Here is a 22,895-nt window from a genome sequence, read left to right on the forward strand (position 1 = left end):
AGTGCCCAAGCATAAGTAGCAGCTAGAGAAATAAAGAGACACACAGAGGATAATTTGGCTACATTAGAAAAATTCTCGGTGTAATCCACTCCATAAGTCTGAGCATAACCTTTAGCAACTAATCATCCATTTAAACGAGCCCCTGATCCATGTGGATTAACCTTTACAGTAAACACCCATTTGCAACCAATCGCCTTTTTATGAACAAGTAACTCGACCAAACTCCATGTGTCATTGTGCTCAAGGGCATTCATTTCGTCAATCATAACAGCACAGCGTCCGGGGTGGGCTAAAGCTTCACCAACAGTTTTTAGGATCGATATAGAGTCTAATGTTGCCACCAATGAATGGGAAGATGTAGAGAGCTTATCATAAGAGACATATGAAGCAATAGGGTAAGTACAAGAACGTTGACCTTTCCGAAGAGCTATAGGAAGATCAAGATCCGAGAGCTCAGTATGGGAAGTTGGAGCCTCGACATTTGTTGTATTAGAGGTATCATCAGTCGATCATGGGACTAATAATGACAAACTTGTTTAGTGAAATAAGTATTAACATATAATTGATATGTTAGTCGGCCAATATCATGGGAGAGTCATAAATAAAAATTGACGGCTATATCAACTATGATGGAGAAATTTGTTTTCATAGATAATGAAACATTCCATGAAATGTTGTTGAGAAATTAAATCACATGACTCATGATCATAAACTCTATTTATAGGCCATTAAAAGAAAACTTACTTCTATAATGTTGCCTAAATAAGTTTTCCATTAACAATAATTATAGTGGAATGATGTTTTACCTCGATACAATATAATTGTTCGTTAGAGCAAGCGGGGGTAATAATATTTGTATCGAACACATTAACACTAATAATATGCTAGCGGATCCAATAACGAAAGGTCTACCACCCAATTATTTGAACATATCGTCAATATGGGTTTAAAGTTATACCTTATTATGTAATTCTAGCATAGTGCTTTAATGTAACTTTTAACTTTATTTATTCAAGTACTTGATTATTATTCCTCCATAATATGCAATTTGTCTATATTAATAACTTGTGCACAATTACGTTTTATATAGACAAATATAATGCATGACCACTTAAATCTAAAGTCATTTGGCTTAAATTAATCTTAAAGTTCATATAAAGTATCATAGTATGATAGGTGGGGGTCCCGTATCTAAAATGGATGCGCAAGGCTGTACTTTTCTGCTTTTGATATTAATATGAAACATGATGAAATTATATTGGCCAAATAATGAAACATGTATACAAATAGTCACTCGGCCAAGTGGGAGAATGTTGGAAAATAACATATTAGTATGGCCTTAGGACTATTTTGTAATATCCATTACATATTACATACATTTATATCGTGTACTATAATGTTTTCCATAATAACATATCAGGTCCCTAGGATTAATTATATGTAGTATGATGGATATGACATTTATCCATAACTTGAGGGACTAAATTTGTGTGGTTCTAATACTTTCCATAAGGTGTAAATGATCAATTAAAACACACATATGATAGGACGTACGTTTCATGGAGAGAACACGGTTCTTTATTTTCCACATCCAAAATCGTCTCTATAAGAACACCATTATCGTGTGTATCATTCTATCCATCAGAATCAATCAATTAGACACCATTATGTGAAGTTGAAGAATCATAATATAAAGTTCAACATCAAGAGATATAATCTTCTCCAAGTAAGTGCTCTTTAATTCATTTAGGGTTCTTGATGATTATGTATAAATTGATCTTGGATTATGCCTATTAATCTTACACATACATCAAAGTGAACTAATTCAAATGGGGTTGCAGCACGTTTATTAGCTCTAAGGCTCAAAGGAACACGTTGATGTTTAGCAAACCGAAACGATTCATAATCTAGTGATGAAAGATCACTAAATTGGGGATATAATTTCTTCCAAACTTGAAGAGATAGGTGACCTAAACGACAATGTAATTCGAATAGAGATAATGATTTCAATCCTACTAGGGATTTCGGTACTTCGGGTTCAAATACATAAAGCCCACCGGATTCTCGTCCTTTACCAATTATTTGCTTCGTTGAAAGACTTTTGAAGATACAATAATCCGGAAGAAAAAAAATAATAAATAAATAAAAATAAAAAACTTGACACTACAATTCAACCCACAAGTAATTTTGTTGACCGATAGCAAATTAAATGAAAATTTAGGTAAGCTTAACACACAAGATAATGAAATAGATGGGGCAAGATTAACATTGCCAGATCCTAAAACTCGAGGGGTAGACCCGACAGCAATGGTAACATGAGATGTAGATGCATGAGTGTGAAAGTTAGAGAGGACATTAGGATTACCGGTCATGTGATCCGAAGCACCAGTATCAATAACCCATTTGGAGGCAGAAGATACAAACATTTACTAGAATTGCTTGTCTCAGCAACAACGGCAACCGGCAAATGTGAATATCCATATCCCAAAAATCGAGCATATTCTTCCGCTGATAAAGCAACAGAACCAAAACTCGTAATAGGAATTTTAGTTATAGTATTGGAACCAAACACGAATTTCTTGACCACCCTCCGTCATTTTTTGATCTCTTTAGGAATCAGGTCAGAACTCCAAGTGGTGTTGGAAGAAGATACGAAGTATCATATCTAAGGTACCAAATGGGAACAGTTTCAGCTCAACAGTGCCAAATCGGAGTAGTGCAAATCAGAACAGGTAGCAAAACTGAACAGCAACAGATCTACAGTACCAAATCAGAATAGTACCAGATCTGGAAGAAAACGAACCATAACCAAATATCAGGGGTTGTGGAAGGAATTGATTTCTCTAATGATGTGTGTATAAGATGTATGTGTGTTGTGTTTAAATGGTGGAAAGACAGAGGGGGAAGACCGGTAATGATGATTGTGGTGGTGAAAGCAGTGATAATGAACGAAAGTTATTATAGTTGACCCGATTCATATGTAGGAAACGTATATAAAATTAAGCACAAAAATATAATAAAAAAAATTATGTATTTGTTTATTATTTTGTCTACAAAGCAAATTTCACTGTGATAATTGGAGGGATTTTTCGAAGTAGAATGTTTTATTAAGAAAAAAATAAATAAAAGAGCAATGCAATAATAGGATAGTTTTTCAAAGTATAATGTTGAAATAGAAAGAAATGAAAGTAGGGAGGATGCTGCAGTAAACAAAGAAACGAAGGCATATTGCTATTTCTTGTATTCATCTTAACAGCAGCAACAACAAAAAAAAAAGGTAATTAGTCACAATATATAACAAGCTTATGAAACATGGGAACATCAAGTCATGAATTCTGTTAATGCAAAGCCATCGGATGAGCATAAAGCCATAAAGTTGGGAAAATGAGATAATATAATACGGAGTAATAATAATGATAATGATGTGATAAAAGCTTTTAAACATGTGGTGTGGTGGTGGTGGTGGTGGTGGTGGTGGTGGTTGGTTGAATTCTGACATATGGTTTTCTGGTTAAAGTCTCTCCCTTCAAAGCAGCAACATATCTATCGTTTGTATCTTCCTTCCTCTGCAATTCCCCAAGGTACTCCCCAAGTCTCTCTTTATTCACTCTTCCCATCATCTGAATTCACATCACCAAACAATAACTTTTCTTTTAGAAATTCCCCATTTTTTTTTAAACATTGCAAGAAACAGAGACAAATCATATTTATAAAATTTCAACTATCATAACAATGTGCTTTTCAAAGTATCTATACATTCTTGATTCTTGAGCATATTTTATTTTTATAAAAGGGGATTGCTAAAAAACTATGTGGTTTTCAAAATAATAACTTGAGACATCCATGTTCATATTACAAGTATAGCAATGATATATATGTACTCTCTATTCTCTATAGAGGGCAAGATAGTATTTTCTTACAACATATGATGTCCAAAGGTACTCTCTATTCTCTAGTGTTGTGTATCAATATTTTGCTTCCATTTGGCTTTTAGTAATACTAGAAAATTTGTATAATGATGGAATGAAGTAACAATGTTTTTACTTTTTTACAGTCCAGATGACAGCAGTGCCAAATGGGGACTCGGATTCCCAAGTTAGAAATGGGCACATGGAACTCGGTATTTTCTGCTTCTTTTTGCATTTAGGCTACATATGTTAACTAGGAGGAGGAGGAGGGCATTCACGTCTTTTTCCCATACAAAAAGTTGCAATTGTTGTCCCAGTGAAACACAATATCCTGTCCTGTAAATAATGCTAAAATATTCAATTTAATTTTTGGAAACAGGGTTTCATGATAATGATTAGTTTTTCTTTCTTCCAAAATGTTTCATTTTTTGTTGTATATGTGGTGTAGGAGAGAGAATGGAGTGTTGTGAATTGTGACTGAATCTGACGAAGATAGTTCACATTCTTGTCCAAGGAAAAGGAAACAACGGGTCTTAATTATTTTGGGTCATTAATTAATGTATTTTATTTAATTAATAAAAGGATTATTTAGAATCATGAGTTTAATTTGTGGTAAGATGTAGGAAGCTATTTGATGGAGAAAGCAAATGCTTTGTTTTAGCTTGACTTGAAGCTTACTTTAATTAATTAATTAATTAAGTCATGATCATATTATATATAAGTTGCCTGTTTTATATTAGAAGTGATGGTTTTGTTTGTTGCTGAGGTATAAATAAATGGGATGGATATTGATAATAAGTACAGGTACATGGGTTAAGATTAAACTCATGCAAGTGTGAATTGAATAGGGCTCTGGATATGATATTGATATCGTATTTTAATTGTATGGTTATAGTATAAAGTTTACATCAACGCTTATTATCTATTTTTCTTTTTTATTAGGCATTTGTTTGTGACTTTGTGCAAATTAAATCTTTAGTGTTTGCATTAATTATCAATTTGCTCATACAGATTGCTATAGAGTAAGTGTGACAACAAGGAGAACACTATTTGTGAATTTTGCTATATAATAGTCCAGAAGATAATATAATTTATAATAATTGGCTGTGCCTTATTTGATCTGGATTGCATAAATCCTCTAAACCCTATGATTTTACATTTTTAACTTTCTACCTGGTGAAATACTAATAGTCGGCGATCCAAGGTATGTGGCATAAAAATGCTGTATTGAAATAGCCTAGCTGACAAGAATAACGATCACTGATGACCTGGCCTTACCATTCCGATGAAGAATCATAAAGCACCTTTAAAATTGTATGTTGATCGATCAAATTTAACAGATAAATTACTTAAAATGCTAGGATCTTCATCAAGGGAGCATCTATAAGGCAATAACATGTCAAGTGAGAAAGGGTATATGAATTATTCTTTCTGATGCTAAAACATATAACAATTCGTCGCGAGAGAGAGATGTACTAACAAGGGTATCGGGGCGAGCGTTGCGGCGGAGTTCAGACTCGAGCTGTTCATTGCTTGAATTGGTGAGCTGCATCACACAATAGCCGATGGCACCGGGGACCACGCCGCATACAGTCGCAAAGGCGAAGAAAAATGGCTTTGAATCTCTCGTCTGCCTCACTATCCATCGCCACGACGAGCTCTTCTCCCATAGGAATGACATATCTCCCTGTCGCGTTTTGGGTTTCTTCGCCTAAAACTAAAACTAGGGCTCCACAGAAGCTTAAAAAGGAATCCAAACACCCCCTAATTAGTTTAACAATGTTAAACTCCAACCATCGCTAAAAGTTTATAATAAAAACCAGTTTTTGAAAAGTAACACCAATAGTCCCTACAATGGGTTTTGGTAACAAACTTGGTCCCTGGGACCGTTAACCCCTGTTAACCACAGTTAATATCCATGTAAAAAGACAAAAATGCCCAATATTTTATTTTATATTTTTTTCTGATTTTTGATTGCTTCCATGGCTATTGACGAGAAACGAGTTGTGATCCTACTACCAAAGCTAGTTTTTCAAGAAATCAAAACAAGTCCTGATCAACACCACCACCACCATTTTCATACTAGAAAAATCAAGATATTAAAAGAAAGAAACGACCAAAAATCCCATTATCCCAACACGTTCAATGTAAAACTATTATTAAAGAAATATATATATATATATATATATATATATATATATATATATATATATATATATATATATATATATATGTTTCTTTACCAAGAGCCTCCACTCATCATTCCATTCCAGAACCCATTGGAATCACCATTCTTATCTCTATCTTAGGCAACATGCTGATCATCAAGTGTTGTTGGTGTGTTTGTTTTCAGTTCTTCAAATGGGAACAAAAGCCTCTGATCCGTATTGTCGTCAATACTATTCCCATATGCGTCGCCATTGCCACTACTCGCCATTCCATCCAAAGAAAAGCTAAGCGGCGGAATCTTGAATTCCGGCATGGGAATCATCAACTGCCCCGACTGTGAATAAACGAAATTAAGGTCAGGGATCGGAATCGGCAACAAGCAATTCATTGTACCCCTTGATGTGATTCCAGTCAAGAGCTCCAAAGCTGAAAGCTGAGTTGAAGCCAATACAGTAGTTGTTATGCTACTGATGATGGAAGCCGAAGAATTTGTATTTCTGGTGGCATCAAAGTTTGGTATTTGGATAAAGTCAGAAACATTCTTGAAATTGTTAGCGGATGGAAACCCCAAGTTTAGATCTTACCCATAATGATCATGAAGGATACTAGGGTTTTGAGAAACTATCCTTTTTTTATATCTAGAATTTCATTTAGACCATATCAAAAGCTTCGATGAAATCCAAGTTTCAATTAAAGCTCCTCCGATGGAGTTTTTATAATAATGGTGGGCATATAGTGTTACTGGCCGACAAAAAATGAGACCCACTAATTGAAAATCGATTATGTTTGACTCGAATCATCATAATTTCCCTTATTCGTTGGAATAATTGGATACAAAGACGAAATAGAAGCAAGTGGAGTGGAAGAGATATTTGTGTTAAATAGTGGGTATCTTCATGTGTCGCTGTTGTTAATATGGGGAAGCCTTGAAGTTATGGTGGTAGGTGGATGGTGGTGGTTGGTGAGTGGTGGTGGAAGCAATGGCAATGACAAAATGGTATTTTCGTCCTTTTCATATGGTTAACAGCCCCTCTATTAGGCTGGACGGTGTGGTTTCGGCAATGACCACGGCTAGCTCGGCGAACACGGGGCCGAGCCCTCGGCATGCCGATTCGGCTCGACAACTCGGTGGAAACTCGCCGATGAGAAAGAAAAGGTATTGTGTTTGAATATTTATGAAGGGTTAAAATAGTGGTTGCTATGTATGCTTTTTTTTTGAAGGAAGAAAATTAATAACATATCCTACCCTAGAGTAGAAATAATTTTTCGAAATTGACTTTAGGAAATTGCATAATACCCACATGAACTTATAAAACTTATTTATATTAAATAAATCGATTTATTATTATTATTATTATTATTATTATTATTATAAACCTACAAAACTTGATCTTTGATTATTTTTTATATTAATTAATTTAAAAAAAAAACTATCATGACAAATATGGCAACCCACACCATGTAAATGGTAAATTTTGGCTAAAGTGCGACAAAGTTGTCATGACGCCTACGTGGACTGTGGCAAGTGTAACATCCGGATTCCCAGGTATCTTATTTTAGTTATTTATTTTGGGTTTTATGGAGGGACTCGGCGAGTGGACGCTCAGACTCGCCGAGTAGGATCGTGAGTTCTTGACTGGATTAATGACCGGACTCGACGAGTAGATACGTGGACTCGGCGAGTCCGCGCTGTAAAGTGAAACTCTAAATCCTCGGGCCTGTGCCCTATTTAAAGGTCTTTCTGGCCTCCATTTGCGGCCAATGCACCCCAGAGAAACCCTAGAGAGAGAGCAGTGAGAGAGTTGAGAGCAAGAAGAGGCTAATACATCACTTTTGGTGTAGTTTTGCTAGAAGGAAGAAGGAAACACCCATCTAGAGCGTGAAGGGAGCTTGGATCTGGGCTAATCATCTTGAGAGTTCATCTCTGGAGGTATAATCCCTTCTATTTCGTGTTGATATGATAGATTTCATGATTTTAGGGTTTTTACCTCCATTTTATGTAAGATCTAGTGAGTATGAGAGATCCATGTGTTAATAGCATCAGATCTGGACCATGAGAGATCCATAGAGTCACTATCCCTCAGCTTTATGCAAGCAAATGAAAGATTGGGGACTAGGTTGCCATTTTTAGAGTTATTTCTCCATTTATGACTTGTTGTGGGTTGCATGCACGTAAAGGTTGCACCTTTACGTGACATTTGAACATTTGAAGGGTAGATCTGATAGTTAGGGAAGCAGATCTGACCTTAGGAGGTCATTTGAGGATGAACATGGAGGCAACTCGCCGAGTCCATAAGTAGACTCGACGAGTCGAGTCGGGGTTGCCCCGCGATTCGTGACAGGTGTAACCCGTCGAGTGGAAGGATGACTCGACGAGCCAAGAGAGGCTGAAAGGATTCAGAGGACCCGCATGGACTCGCCGAGTCGCCCTTGTGCACTCGACGAGTCGGGTCAAAGTTGATCGTTGACTTTCGTTGACTTTAGGGTTCTGGTCAAGACTGATTCAGGAGAGTTCAGGGAAGGGTAGAATGGCCTTCTACCCAATCTGTAGAGATGAGATCATGAGTGAATATTGATCGGGGATGTTATCTGAATAATAGGAGGAGGCTAAGTCGGGACGTTGAGCACGAGAGTTTATCCGACTTCATTGAGGTGAGTCTTCTCACTATACATTACCTAGAGTGGTATTTATGTGTAGACCAGAGGGTCTTGTATGCTATGTGTATATATATGAGTTATGTGCACTGTGTTGTATGTATGCTATGTGTTGAACAGACCGGGCCGGAGGGCCCAACGATATAGACCGGACCGAAGGGTCCAACAACACAGACTGGACCGAAGGGTCCGACGAGCTATGATCGGACCAGAGGGTCCAACGAGCTACGGGACTGGAGGGTCCCGCTGAGACACATCGACCGGAGGGTCGTATTGTAGCCTCGAGTGGCGTATGTGTTGCATGTGGTATTTTGGGGAACTCACTAAGCATTTATGCTTACAGTTGTTGTGTTATGTGTTTCAGGTACTAGCGAGGATCGCGGGAAGGCGCTGGCATGATCCGTACACACTGAGAGGATTTATGTATTTGAGGATCTTGGGATTTGTTTATTGAGATAACATGTGTTACATTGGATTACTATGATATTTTATGAATGAGAGTATGTTTTTAAAATGAAAAATTGTTTTGGTAATTTACGTCGTTACAAGTTGGTATCAGAGCCTTGGTTTGAGAGACTCGGATACACCTCCGGGTGTATCTGAACTCAAACTGAGGATTTGAGAGAATTTTTCATAAAAGAAACAATTTTTCCAAAATAGTAAAGGACTTTTGAGAAAAGTGGAACGGAGCAGTGTGTACGATCAGCCAGCGCCCGAACGGTGATTTCCCAAAATACCCTTACATTATGTGTTATGATATATTATGTGATATGTTATGCATGCTAGAGTAGGCTAGGTATTCATGGTTAGGACTAGATTGGGCCTGATTTGTGATGTCTTAGCCTAGGAGTTACTGCTACTATGAGATACTTCGAGAGTAAGTAGGTAGCAGCGAGGAACTTATGAGTGGTCTACCAGAGAGTAGCCTGAGTTTAGTGAGATATAGAGTACTTGTGATCTGGGATCCTAGGAGGAGGACTTAGGGTGAATACCGATGCGTTGTGGAAGGTAGTATAAAGGCCCGTACTACTGGAAACACCGGATCAGTGAGCAGTCCAAGTAAGAATCCTCAGGGTACTAAAGAACAAGTAGGGTTGAGTATCGAGTGCGAGTATACTCGAACGAGTCTCTGATTCTTTTGTGTTGTATTTCAGAGACATCATGGTTGGGACGCGCCACCACCCAAGAGGCAGTGGTACCAGTGGTACCAGCGATGAGGAGATTCGTAGGTTGATTCACGAGGAGGTGGTTGCGGCCATTCGAGCTGAGATACCAGAGATGTCCGGGTCTATCAAGACCACGCTGATCGAGACTTTTGATGAGCGGTACGCTGCTCTTACTGAGGTTGTTGTTGCTACGGCCACCGCAGTTGTCGCTGCTGCCAGGCCCCAGGGAGGTGACTCGTTGCTGTACCGAGAGTTCAGCAACACGAAGCCACCAGAGTTTGATGGGACGCAGGACCCGATTTCTGCGATGAGGTGGATTTCTGACATCGAGGGATGCTTCTACACCTGCTCGTGTCCGGAGCATCTGAGGGTTAGATTTGCGCTTAACCAGCTTCGCTTGGGAGCGAAGGATTGGTGGAAGTTTGTGACGGCAGACTTCACTACGGCAGAGCTTACTGCGGTGACCTGGGAGAGGTTCACCACGATGTTTCGAGATGAGTATGTTCCCCCTGTGGAGAGGGAACGTCTAGCCCAGGAGTTCTTATCCCTCAAGCAGGGAACTGAGTCTGTGACGATGATTACGAGGATGTTTCATGAGAGGGCGTTGTTTTGCCCTGAGCACGTGTCGACTGAGCAGGCACGTATGAGCCGGTACTTGAGCATACTGAGGAGGGATGTTCGTGAGTTCATGGCGAACTCGTCATACCGGACATTTGCCGAGCTTCAGGAAAATGCCCGTAAGAGAGAGATTGAGCTGGAGACTCAGGTCAGGGAGGAGGCCGAGTCTCTGAGGAGGGACAGGCGACCGGCACAGGCGCAGCCGGCAGCCAAGCGGGCAAAGCCCAATGATTCGAGATCTGGGGGTCCGAAGGGCCGCACTTGTGGGAAGTGCGGCAAGAGTCACGAGGGGGTGTGCAGAGCTAGGGTATGTTACAAGTGTGGGAAGGAGGGGCATTTCGCGAGGGATTGCCCCAAGGGATTCTCGGTTTGCTTTCATTGCAACCAGACCGGCCATCGGAAGGCCGAGTGCCCTCGGCTACTACAGGGATCAGCACAGGGGTCTATACCTGCTGCTAGAGCTATCGAGGTCCGGCCAGCGAAGGCCGAGGCACCGAAGGCTCGCGGGAGAGCCTTCCAGTTGATAGCGGAGGAGGTCTGCGCAGCGCCCGATGTCGTGGCCGGTATGTATTCTTTTACTTACCTATTTTGAGTTTGAGATTTTGTGCTTATATTGTGTTATGCTTAGGTACTTTTCTTGTGAGTTCTGTACCTGTGTTGGTGTTATTCGACTCGGGTGCGAGTCGATCTTTCGTGTCATTAGCATTTAGTCAGCACATCAGTGTTCAGCGAGAGGCGTTGAGTCGACCTCTATGAGTTTCTATAGCCGACGAGCGAGCGGTGTATGCTACGGATGTGATCCGAGGATGTGTACTCGAGATCTTCGGCGTTGAGTTTCCGATTGATTTGGTCCCGATTGCGATGGGAGATGTCTGTGTCATCGTGGGCATGGACCGGTTGAGCAGGTTTGGAGCGGTTATCGACTGCGAGCGACAGTTGGTGACCATACGAGACCCTAGTGGGGGAGTTCTTACAGTGTACGGCGAGGGTACCCGTTCAGGGTCAGCATTCTGTTCAGCTGCTAGAGCGAGGCAGAATCTACAGCAGGGTTGTAGTGGGTTTGTGGCCTACGTGATGGACACACGAGTAGCAGCGGAGAGGCCTGGTTCTATTGATGATGTGCCGATAGTGCGTGAGTTCCCGGACGTTTTCCCCGAGGAGTTGCCGGGTGTGCCTCCCGAGAGGCAGGTGGAGTTTCGCATCGATTTGGTTCCGGGAGCGGCGCCTATCGCCAAGGCGCCCTATCGCCTTGCGCCACCAGAGATGCAGGAGTTATCCTCACAGCTTCAGGAGTTGTTGGGGAAGGGATTTATCAGACCGAGTAGCTCGCCGTGGGGAGCGTCGATCCTTTTTGTCAAGAAAAAGGATGGTTCACACTGGATGTGCATTGATTACCGGGAGTTGAACAAGTTAACGGTCAAGAACCGTTACCCATTGCCGAGGATTGATGATCTGTTTGATCAGTTGCAGGGAGTGTCTTGGTTCTCCAAGATTGATCTGAGGTCTGGATATCATCAGATGAGAGTGCGTGATGAGGATGTCCAGAAGACGGCGTTCAGGACTCGTTACGGGCATTACGAGTTCGTGGTGCCTTTCGGGCTCACCAATGCACCGGCAGCGTTCATGGATCTCATGAACAGGGTGTGTAGGCCGATGTTGGATCGATCGGTGATCGTGTTCATCGATGACATTTTGGTGTATTCGAGATCCAGAGAGCAGCATGAGGAGCATTTGAGGGAGATCCTCGGAGTTCTGAGATCGGAGAGCCTTTACGCCAAATTCTCCAAGTGTGATTTCTGGTTACGAGAGGTCCAGTTCCTGGGACATCTCGTTAATCAGAATGGGATATTGGTCAATCCGGCCAAGATTGAGGCGGTGATGAGTTGGGAGGTGCCGAGATCCCCCACCGAGATCAGGAGTTTTCTGGGGTTAGCCGGCTATTATAGGAGATTTATTAAAGATTTCTCCAAGATCATCGTGCCTCTCACCAGGTTGACCCGGAAGGGCGTTACTTTTTCGTAGGGTCCTGCGCAGCAGGCCTCGTTTGAGACTCTTCGCCAGAGGTTGTGCGAAGCCCAGGTGTTATCCCTTCCAGAGGGAATGGAGGATTTTGTGGTGTACTGCGACGCATCGATATCAGGGTTGGGTGCGGTGCTTATGCAGAGAGGGCATGTGATAGCGTATGCATCGAGGCAGCTGAAGCCTCATGACACGAGGTATCCCACCCACGATCTGGAGTTTGGGGCAGTGGTGTTCGCCCTCAAGATCTGGCGCCATTACCTGTATGGGGTTCGGTGTACCATATACACGGACCACAAGAGTTGGAAGTATCTGATGGATCAGCCCAACCTGAATATGCGCCAGAGGAGATGGTTGGATGTGGTAAAGGATTACGATTGTGAGATCCTGTACCACCCGGGCAAAGCTAATGTTGTAGCTGATGCGCTGAGTCGTAGGGCGGAGAGTGCCCCGATTCGAGACACTTGTATGCGATTGACAGTGATGACTCCGGTGTTGGACACCATTCGGGAGACCCAGGCAGAGGCCGTGAGACCGGAGAACCGCAAGAGAGAGCGGGTGATTGGGCAGGTACCTGAGTTTGTTACCGATAGTTGTGGGCTGATGACCTTTCAGGGTCGGATTTGGGTGCCGTATGCAGGCAGGACGCGCACCACTTTGATGGAGGAGGCGCACCGATCGAGGTTCTCGATCCATCCCGGGGCCACTAAGATGTATTTGGACCTGAAGAGGGACTATTGGTGGCCCTGTATGAAGAGGGATGTAGCATAATTTGTTGAGAGGTGCTTGACCTGTCGCAGGGTTAAGGCCGAGCACCAGCGTCCGCATGGCAAGTTGCAGCCACTTGAGGTTCCCCAATGGAAGTGGGAACAGATTTCTATGGATTTCATCACCAAATTACCGAGGACCGCACGAGGTGTCGATGCAATTTGGGTGATCGTCGACCGGCTGATGAAGAGCGCGTATTTTCTTGCTATCAGTGAGAGCTCTTCTGCTGAGAGGCTGGCAGAGTTGTATGTGAGGGAGGTGGTATCGCGGCATGGGGTGCCGATCTCGATTGTGTCAGATCGAGATGTACGTTTCACTTCCAGGTTCTGGAAGAAGTTCCACGAGGAATTGGGTACGAGGTTGCATTTCAGTACCGCCTACCACCCCCAGACGGACGGACAGAGTGAGCGGACGATTCAGACACTCGAGGACATGCTTCGAGCATGTGTGTTGGACTTCGGGGGAAGTTGGGACACGTACTTGCCGTTGGCTGAGTTTTCCTACAACAACAGCCACCATTCGAGTATTGGTATGCCTCCCTTCGAGTTGTTGTATGGGAGGAGGTGTCGGACTCCCATTTGATGGGGAGAGGTAGGGCAGCGTGTGATGGGTAGCACCGAGATAGTGCTTCAGACGACAGAGCAGATACAGCAGGTTAGACAGAGGTTATTGACGGCTCAGAGTCGTCAGAAGAGTTATGTGGATAGGCGACGATCCAAGCTTGAGTTCCAGGTGGGAGACTTCGTACTCCTGAAGGTGTCTCCTTGGAAAGGAGTGATTCGGTTCAGGAAGAGGGGCAAGCTGGGGCCCCGGTACATCGGACCGTTCAGAGTGACCGCGAGAGTGGGCAGGGTAGCGTATCGTTTGGAGCTACCTGCGGAGTTGAGCCAGATTCATGATACCTTCCATGTGTCTCAGTTGAGGAAGTGTATAGCCGATGAGTCAGCGGTAGTGCCGCTGGAGGACATTCAGGTAGATGCGAGGTTGAATTATGTTGAGAAATCGATCGCGATTTTGGATCGGAGGATCAAGGTTCTGAGTAGCAAGGAGGTGCCCCTGGTTCAGGTCCAGTGGCAACATCGGAGAGGGTCCGAGCTGACTTGGGAGCCGGAGTCGGAGATGCGGGAGCAGCATCCGGAGTTGTTTGCGGGGCAAGACTTCGAGGGCGAAGTCTGATTCTAGTGGGGGAGAATTGTAACATCCGGATTCCCAGGTATCTTATTTTAGTTATTTATTTTGGGTTTTATGGAGGGACTCGGCGAGTAGACGCTCAAACTCGCCGAGTAGGATCGCGAGTTCTTAACTGGATTAATGACCGGACTCGACGAGTAGATACGTGGACTCGGCGAGTCCGCGCTGTAAAGTGAAACCCTAAATCCCCGGGCCTGTGCCCTATTTAAAGGTCTTTATGGCCTCCATTTGCGGCCAATGCACCCCAGAGAAACCCTAGAGAGAGAGCAGTGAGAGAGTTGAGAGCAAGAAGAGGCTAATACATCACTTTTGGTGTAGTTTTGCTAGAAGGAAGAAGGAAACACCCATCTAGAGCGTGAAGGGAGCTTGGATCTGGGCTAATCATCTTGAGAGTTCATCTCTGGAGGTATAATCCCTTCTATTTCGTGTTGATATGATAGATTTCATGATTTTAGGGTTTTTACCTCCATTTTATGTAAGATCTAGTGAGTATGAGAGATCCATGTGTTAATAGCATCAGATCTGGACCATGAGAGATCCATAGAGTCACTATCCCTCAGCTTTATGCAAGCAAATGAAAGATTGGGGACTAGGTTGCCATTTTTAGAGTTATTTCTCCATTTATGACTTGTTGTGGGTTGCATGCACGTAAAGGTTGCACCTTTACGTGACATTTGAACATTTGAAGGGTAGATCTGATAGTTAGGGAAGCAGATCTGACCTTAGGAGGTCATTTGAGGATGAACATGGAGGCAACTCGCCGAGTCCATAAGTGGACTCGACGAGTCGAGTCGGGGTTGCCCCGCGATTCGTGACAGGTGTAACCCGTCGAGTGGAAGGATGACTCGACGAGCCAAGAGAGGCTGAAAGGATTCAGAGGACCCGCATGGACTCGCCGAGTCGCCCTTGTGCACTCGACGAGTCGGGTCAAAGTTGATCGTTGACTTTCGTTGACTTTAGGGTTCTGGTCAAGACTGATTCAGGAGAGTTCAGGGAAGGGTAGAATGGCCTTCTACCCAATCTGTAGAGATGAGATCATGAGTGAATATTGATCGGGGATGTTATCTGAATAATAGGAGGAGGCTAAGTCGGGACGTTGAGCACGAGAGTTTATCCGACTTCATTGAGGTGAGTCTTCTCACTATACATTACCTAGAGTGGTATTTATGTGTAGACCAGAGGGTCTTGTATGCTATGTGTATATATATGAGTTATGTGCATTGTGTTGTATGTATGCTATGTGTTGAACAGACCGGGCCGGAGGGCCCAACGATATAGACCGGACCGAAGGGTCCAACAACACAGACTGGACCGAAGGGTCCGACGAGCTATGATCGGACCAGAGGGTCCAACGAGCTACGGGACTGGAGGGTCCCGCTGAGACACATCGACCGGAGGGTCGTATTGTAGCCTCGAGTGGCGTATGTGTTGCATGTGGTATTTTGGGGAACTCACTAAGCATTTATGCTTACAGTTGTTGTGTTATGTGTTTCAGGTACTAGCGAGGATCGCGGGAAGGCGCTGGCATGATCCATACACACTGAGAGGATTTATGTATTTGAGGATCTTGGGATTTGTTTATTGAGATAACATGTGTTACATTGGATTACTATGATATTTTATGAATGAGAGTATGTTTTTAAAATGAAAAATTGTTTTGGAAATTTACGTCGTTACAGCAAGTGTGGCATCACTCCTACCAGCCTTAGTTTCAATTAAAGCTCTTCCGATGGAGTCTTTATTGTTAAAAGGACCACCGGTCTTTTTCATATGAAATGTTTATAATAAAAACTAGACTATAAATAATATGAGGCGTTATTTGGTGAGAATGTCAAACATCTATTTTACAAGTAAGGACGAGTTATGACGTTTATCAAAGTTTGACTTAAAACGGGACCATAAAGGTTTTTCAGACGCCATACTCACGTTTTTCTGTCATAGCACACCTTTTTAAAACCTAATTAAAAACATATATTTATATTATAAACTTTAATATAATAATTGTGATAGTAAAAAAAACTAAAGGAGTTTGTCTTAAGGTTGTTTTGGATTGCTTACTATTTTAATCATACAAATTTGACGTAGCGAGTAACGAGCAACAAGCTGTGTTGCTATCTTTTTTTAGATGTCAAAACTTTTTTTTTTTAAAAAAACAACATTCATATATCTTGGGTCATAACATTATTATGTATGACTCGTTGGACTGTATTGATGAGTTCCATAGCATCTAGCGCAATGAAACCGAAAGTATCAAACGCAAAAGGTATAAACGTGTGTTGATTTTCATACACGCTTTCTCATGTTTTTCCATTTTGAATGAGACAGTTTTTAAAGCAGTCTGTCCCACGTAGGGATGTCAACGGGACCAAACGAGAGCGGAAATGGTTGCCCCCGCCCCCGCTCCCGAAATCACTTGTTGCCCCCGCTCCCGGTCCCGCCCCCGGATCCCCCGCTTACACAGCCCCCGGTCCCGCCCTCGGTACTCCCGGTTTATAGGCTTAAAAATGGATTTTTTTGCTAAAAAATTGCTTTGTTTTAGGCTAAAAAACTATTTTTAATAACTTTTATATATAAACAAACATGTAAGCCCTTGATAAATCAAGAATTGATCAAACATAAAACATCACTAAAGTTATAAACATATATATATATATATATATATATATATATATATATATATATATATATATATATATATATATATATAAACGGGGTCCCCACGGGAGTACGGGATGGAAATACTCACTCCCGCCCCCGGTCCCGAAAATAAACGGGAGTTAATATCGCCCCCGCCCCCGCTCCCGCTCCCGAATTTTTTCAAAAATTAGTCTAGTACGGTATCGGGGTCTCGCGGGAGTTTTTGACATCCCTAGTCCCACAATGAAAACCCCCAAGCCGACAAGAGGGGAAACCAGTGGCGGAACCAGAAATTTCCGTTAGGAGTAACACAAAAACAATATCACGACAAAATATAATAAGATAAAAAAAATCGATTTGGTAGATATGGTAACAAGCACCCATCTTGGTTAATCTTTGAGATTGGTAGCATAGTAAACTATATCCTGATTCATGTTTTAATATACAATAATGCTTTCTCGTGCACAATAAGTCACTAACTCATCAATCCTTAGAACTAACTATTTACTCTAACCCTAGAACTCTATCTTTTTTGCTACTTATATAAGTGAACTTGTTGTTATCTGTTACTAAAATAACTAAATCAAACTAAGAAAACAAAGAAATATAGGGAGGGACCGCTACTAATCAGCTTCATAAGCCAAGGCATACATAAGAACGTAGATGATAGCAGTCTTAACGATCTTGGGCTATGATTAGAATGGAAAATAATCCATAGATGATAGCAGTCTTAACGATCTTGGGCTATGATTAGAATGGAAAATAATCCATATATATGTCAGTAGAATGACATCACAAACGCTAAAGAATACACACTAACCATGTGGAAATGGCCTTAAGATGATGTGGTGGTCTAACTTCCATATATGTGTTGCATAGTGCTTTTGAACTACAAAAGAAAGAAAAAGGTATATGGGTTATAAAAGAAACAAAAAATAGATACAATTTATAAATAATGATTAGGCTTTGTAACATTTATGGAAAGGTGTATAAAAAGCAGTGTTGTAAAAATTCCGATTAGGCCCCGATTAATCCATATGGTCTACCCGACCGATTAGAGGTCGTCTAGCGATTATTAATTTTTGCATAGAAAATGAGTGAATCGGTCGAAAAAGATGAAATTTTAATACTTGAAAAAGTTCTATCTCAATAGAAACTATTTGACGAATGATTAGTGTTATATTAATCATATTAACCGATTTTGTTATGATTACGAACTTTATTATGATATTAGTTATATTTAATTTTTTAAAATTTAACGAATTAGCAATTAATGGTCCTCGATTAATTCTCGATTAGCCGATTAATTATTTAACCCCAGTCCACCGACTAGCAAACGTCTAGCGTTTTTTACAACCTTAATAAAAAGAAGACACGATTAAACAACAATATATCTATATGTGTTCAAACAAACCAAGAACAACTATCTAAATTGTTTTCTATACCATAATTTAGCTTATAAAATTCTACAATACACATTATGTTGGGTTTGTGTGTGTAGCGTCCGTAGATTTAGGCTAGACGATTAAAATATAATAATCGGTAAAATGGCATTTTGATAAAAGATTAGTTATAATAAATAATCTTAAACAAAGTTATAGTATGTATGACAATGATTTTGTACATAAAAAGAACGCTTAAATCCGACTTTGAGTGAAGAATATATGATCTTCCGAAGTTTCGCGTTCAGCCCTAAGCGGCAAAGTACGTCATAAAATACGAATAGAAGATAGGTTGCTTATTAGTCTAAGTGATCTAAATGGAAGTCGTAGTAGTCATAAAAGCAAAAGCATGCATTGGTAGAACGTCTAAATCTGACTTTATATGAGGAAGTTATGATTTTTCAAAGTTTCAGTGCGGCTCGGTATAGCAGTGTACGACACGGAAATCGAATTTGAGATCAACTAATTGTTAGCCTAAACAATGTAAATGAGAATTGAAGATCTCGTGAGTAGGAGTTCGTCGATATAATGAACATCGAGAACGGAGTCCATATGTAGGAGTTATGATTTTCGCAGCAATTTTAACAGCCTAGCCTCTATAAAATATGAATTTTGTTAGAGGTATTATTAGTCAATGGAATCTAAAGGAAAGTTATAGATCTCATCAAGATGATTCTGAAGATATAAAGAACGTCGAAAACGGAGCTCGTATGCGAAAGTTACGATTTTTCAAAGTTTACAAAAAATACCTGGTAGGTCGATGATGTGGCACCACCAGGAGGTGCCACATGGCAATGTCGGGTGGCCGAATCTTCCGCGAGACCAAACGACATGGCACAACGAGGGCGTGACATGTGGCTCCATAAAAATGTGGCATGTGGCATGGCTGGAGGCGGCGTCGACAAGGCGAGGTGGACCAAGGTAGAGACGACACGTAGACCAACCAGTGGAGGACACGTCAGCATGTGCGCGGCGCTCCTCATCCAATTCCTTATAAAATCCCTTCGAAAATTGCTTATTTTTCCTCACAAACTCTCCAAAACTCTCTCAAATACTCTCCCACCTTTGAGTTCAATTTTCTTCCACCTTTTAGAACATTTTAGTAGAATCTCTGGAGCTCTAGGAGCCCGACGAAATGAAGTGTTCAGGTCGAGATTCTGCCTGCGTAATTTCCCACTAAATTTTCTATAAGTTAAGTTGCACTTATTTTATTTCAAGTGTAACTTATATTATGTTCATAGTCATTATTATGAACCTATAAATAAGATTTATCAGTGATTCAAGTCATTATACTGATTGATCTACTTACGGGGATGATGTCTAGTCTAGATTTAGTGAGGTGTTTAAAGTGGGATTTCCAAACAGTATACTTTGTATACTAAATGGGCCATACCTTCGATATGATCTTACCTGGTTGTCACTTATCAGCTATAGATCAGTAGACTATAGGATTAATGATGAATCTAGACTATCATTAGTCATGACGAATGTTAGACTAAAACTTAGTGATAATTGAACCTAGGTCACATCAAAGGAAAAGTCAAAGTGCTAAGGCGAAGCGCAGCCAAAGTCACAAATCATATGCTTTTAACTTGTGAGTGCATACATACTTTCATCTTACACATAGATATGAAGTAATTAGATAATTATATGCTATATGTTCTTATTATCTGTGATTACGATAATCATTGTTACATGAAATAATGTAACATCTCATTTTCACGACCAAAAAATAATCATTTTATTTAAAGTAAAAATTCTCAATTATATAACCATTTTAAGAAAACCATATGTTCCCAATTACAATTATTAAAAATCAGAGTATTATAGTGAACGCGAAATCCTCAATGATGTTAATGGTTGTGTACAGTCTCGCAATCGCCTTCCCATGGTCATCGATGATACCTGAAACAATAAACAAGTGGGTAAGCATAAAGCTTAGTGATTTTCTCCCAAAATACTCGATACGATAAACATACAAGCATGCATAACGACCCACAACCTCCCGGATGGATAGCCTAGGCCCAATCAGTCCTTGGACTGGAATGCCAACACGCAACGGGTCCAATCAACCATCGGGTTGGAATACCCAGGGTTTGTTGGCCTACCGCCTCAACCCAACCGCTCTTCTCGAGCCTCCGTGCCTACGGCTTATAGTCGGCCCCCACCGGATATCTAGGCCTACAGCACAAAGCAGCACCGCCTCAACCCACTACCACCATATGTCGACATATAAACAATCAGGATCAAGTAGGCACATAATACAAGCAAACAAAAATCATACAGCTTACTACCGCCTACTAGTCCTCTCACAGCATACAATCTCGCTACCAGCTAACCTCCATGGAATGTGTGACCATAAGTACCCAGAGGTGAGATAGCCACCCGAACAGATGATCCTACTCTAGAGCCACAACCAAACGGGAAACATACAAGAAAGCCTAGATCAAGAGTCTTCAGGCTATCCTACATAATTACATACAGTCCCTAGGGCACTCCACTAGATGATGAGCAGCAAGTACAGATAGACACAAAGATCTAACAGATCACTACATCATAGCAACATCCTATATACGATGATACAGATCTAACAAATCATTACAGCATGTACAGATAGACACAAAGATCTAACAGATCACTACAGCATAGCAACATCCTATATACGATGATACAGATCTAACAAATCACTACAGCATAGCAACATACTAAGTACCAACAATCCAAGGAATACATGACCGTATATAATCAGATGTGAGTTAGACACCTGAACAGGTGATCCTACTTTAGAGTCACAACCAAACAAGGAACACGCAAGAAATCATATATATATATATATATATATATATATATATATATATATATATATATATATATATAGGGTGAGGTTCAATAGAGAACCATAATTAACCAAGGAACCAAGGAACCAATCTTTTTTTCAACTTTTACAACTTATTTTTTATCAAAAAAAAACTAAAAATACAGAAATTCATAACTTTTTATCATTTTTCCAATGATATCAAATTCGAATTTTTTTTTTTTTTTTACGTCAAATTCACAATGTGAATCTTTGAAAATTCACAACGTGAATCCGGAAAATATTTTTCACATTCACAATGTTAATATATGAATTTAGATATTTTTAGATTTTTTTCGGTAAAGAATAAGCTCTAGAAATTGAAAAAAATATTTGATTCCTTGAAAAACCAATAATTATGGTTCTCTATTGAACTTTTCCATATATATATATATATATATATATATATATATATATATATATATATATATATATATATATATATATATATATATATATATATATATATATATATATATTGGTGTATTTTATTTATTTTTTTAAAGCCCAATACACTTTCTTTAAAGTGTGGATTGTAGTAGTCTTCCATTTGACCGTAAGAAGACATTGACATAAGTTTAATAGTTACTTTCAACCACTAACCAAAGGGTGAGAAATCAACAACTATTGACGAAAGGACTAACATATTGTTACCTTTCACCAATGAACCAAACATAGGTTGCGCAGTGCTATCGACTTGAATTTCATGTGGGTTATACAAACCCTAATTCATTATCAAATTAATGAGGGTGCGGGTATTCAACCTATAAAAGGCTTAAATAAGCAAAGTGTACATGTTATAGAGCTTACTAAGAGACAACAATATTGAACACAAATTAAAAATACAACTTGTGATTTAGAAAAACATAAAATGGAGAAGAAAAAAAAAACATAATAACTATTGTACTATTTTGCTTTGTATATCATGCTTAAATGTTTATGTTTTGATGAAATTACATAGAGGAAGTCTTCAAAAACCTGATTTGTAAAATCATGATCGTGAGATCGATTATGGGCCTACCAAAAGCATGAAAAAATAACAGTCTCCATTCCATTATTTAGTAATAAAAAATCAAAAGAATTTTCTAGGATTCATATTCTGCTTGTTAAAAACAGTACTGGTACTAGACATTTATAACGATGTTCTTATGATCATATCTTGATATTGTACGAATTTAGGATCACAATTTTACAAAACTTGATATTATATTGAGAAAAGTTTTTTTTTTCTAAAGATAATTTTTCTTAGTTAACCTACTAATTCTGATTATATTTATAAAAAAGGCAGTTTACTTATAAAAGCCCAAACTTTGTACTATACATTTTTTATTGATCAACATATTTAAAAGTCTAGAATTGCTAATGTTTTAATGGATGGTAGACAATAGTATCCTCTACATAACACGAAGGAAGCAATACAACTTCAAACATGAAAATCTTTTAAAGAAAGCCAACATGAAGAGTGAAG

General features: G+C 40.2%; 1 protein-coding gene, 1 long non-coding RNA gene and 1 pseudogene across 2 annotated transcripts; 1 reads left to right on the forward strand and 2 right to left on the reverse strand.

Annotated features, from left to right (window-relative positions):
• Positions 1–3,206: 3,206 nt before the first annotated feature.
• Positions 3,207–5,989, reverse strand: LOC145114511 (centrosomal protein). Its single transcript, XM_079050527.1, has 2 exons — positions 5,389–5,989; positions 3,207–3,620 (listed from the first exon to the last, which is right to left on the reverse strand). The coding sequence occupies exons 1-2, from the start codon at positions 5,587–5,589 to the stop codon at positions 3,438–3,440; spliced, it is 384 nt and encodes a 127-aa protein (XP_078906653.1). The 5' UTR covers positions 5,590–5,989; the 3' UTR covers positions 3,207–3,437.
• A 158-nt stretch (positions 5,990–6,147) lies between these two features.
• On the reverse strand, positions 6,148–6,880 carry LOC145114337 (dof zinc finger protein 1-like; annotated as a pseudogene).
• Positions 6,881–14,751: 7,871 nt separating this feature from the next.
• On the forward strand, positions 14,752–16,091 carry LOC145114661 (uncharacterized). Its single transcript, XR_013711136.1, has 3 exons — positions 14,752–14,900; positions 15,571–15,622; positions 15,990–16,091. It is a non-coding gene; the product is annotated as an uncharacterized LOC145114661 (long non-coding RNA).
• The last annotated feature ends 6,804 nt before the right edge of the window (positions 16,092–22,895 follow it).

The sequence above is a fragment of the Lactuca virosa genome, chromosome 5, assembly GCF_052849685.1.
Source record: "Lactuca virosa cultivar CGN04683 chromosome 5, Lactuca_virosa_CGN04683_v6, whole genome shotgun sequence".
Classification (NCBI taxonomy): Eukaryota; Viridiplantae; Streptophyta; class Magnoliopsida; order Asterales; family Asteraceae; genus Lactuca; species Lactuca virosa.

Excerpts from the sequence above, each read along its gene's own strand:
- LOC145114511 (XM_079050527.1), bottom strand. The coding sequence starts at position 5,589 with ATGTCATTCCTATGGGAGAAGAGCTCGTCGTGGCGATGGATAGTGAGG. Across the intron at positions 3,621-5,388 it reads ACGCTCGCCCCGATACCCTT|ATGATGGGAAGAGTGAATAA; the intron begins GTTAGTACATCT and ends ATGTGAATTCAG.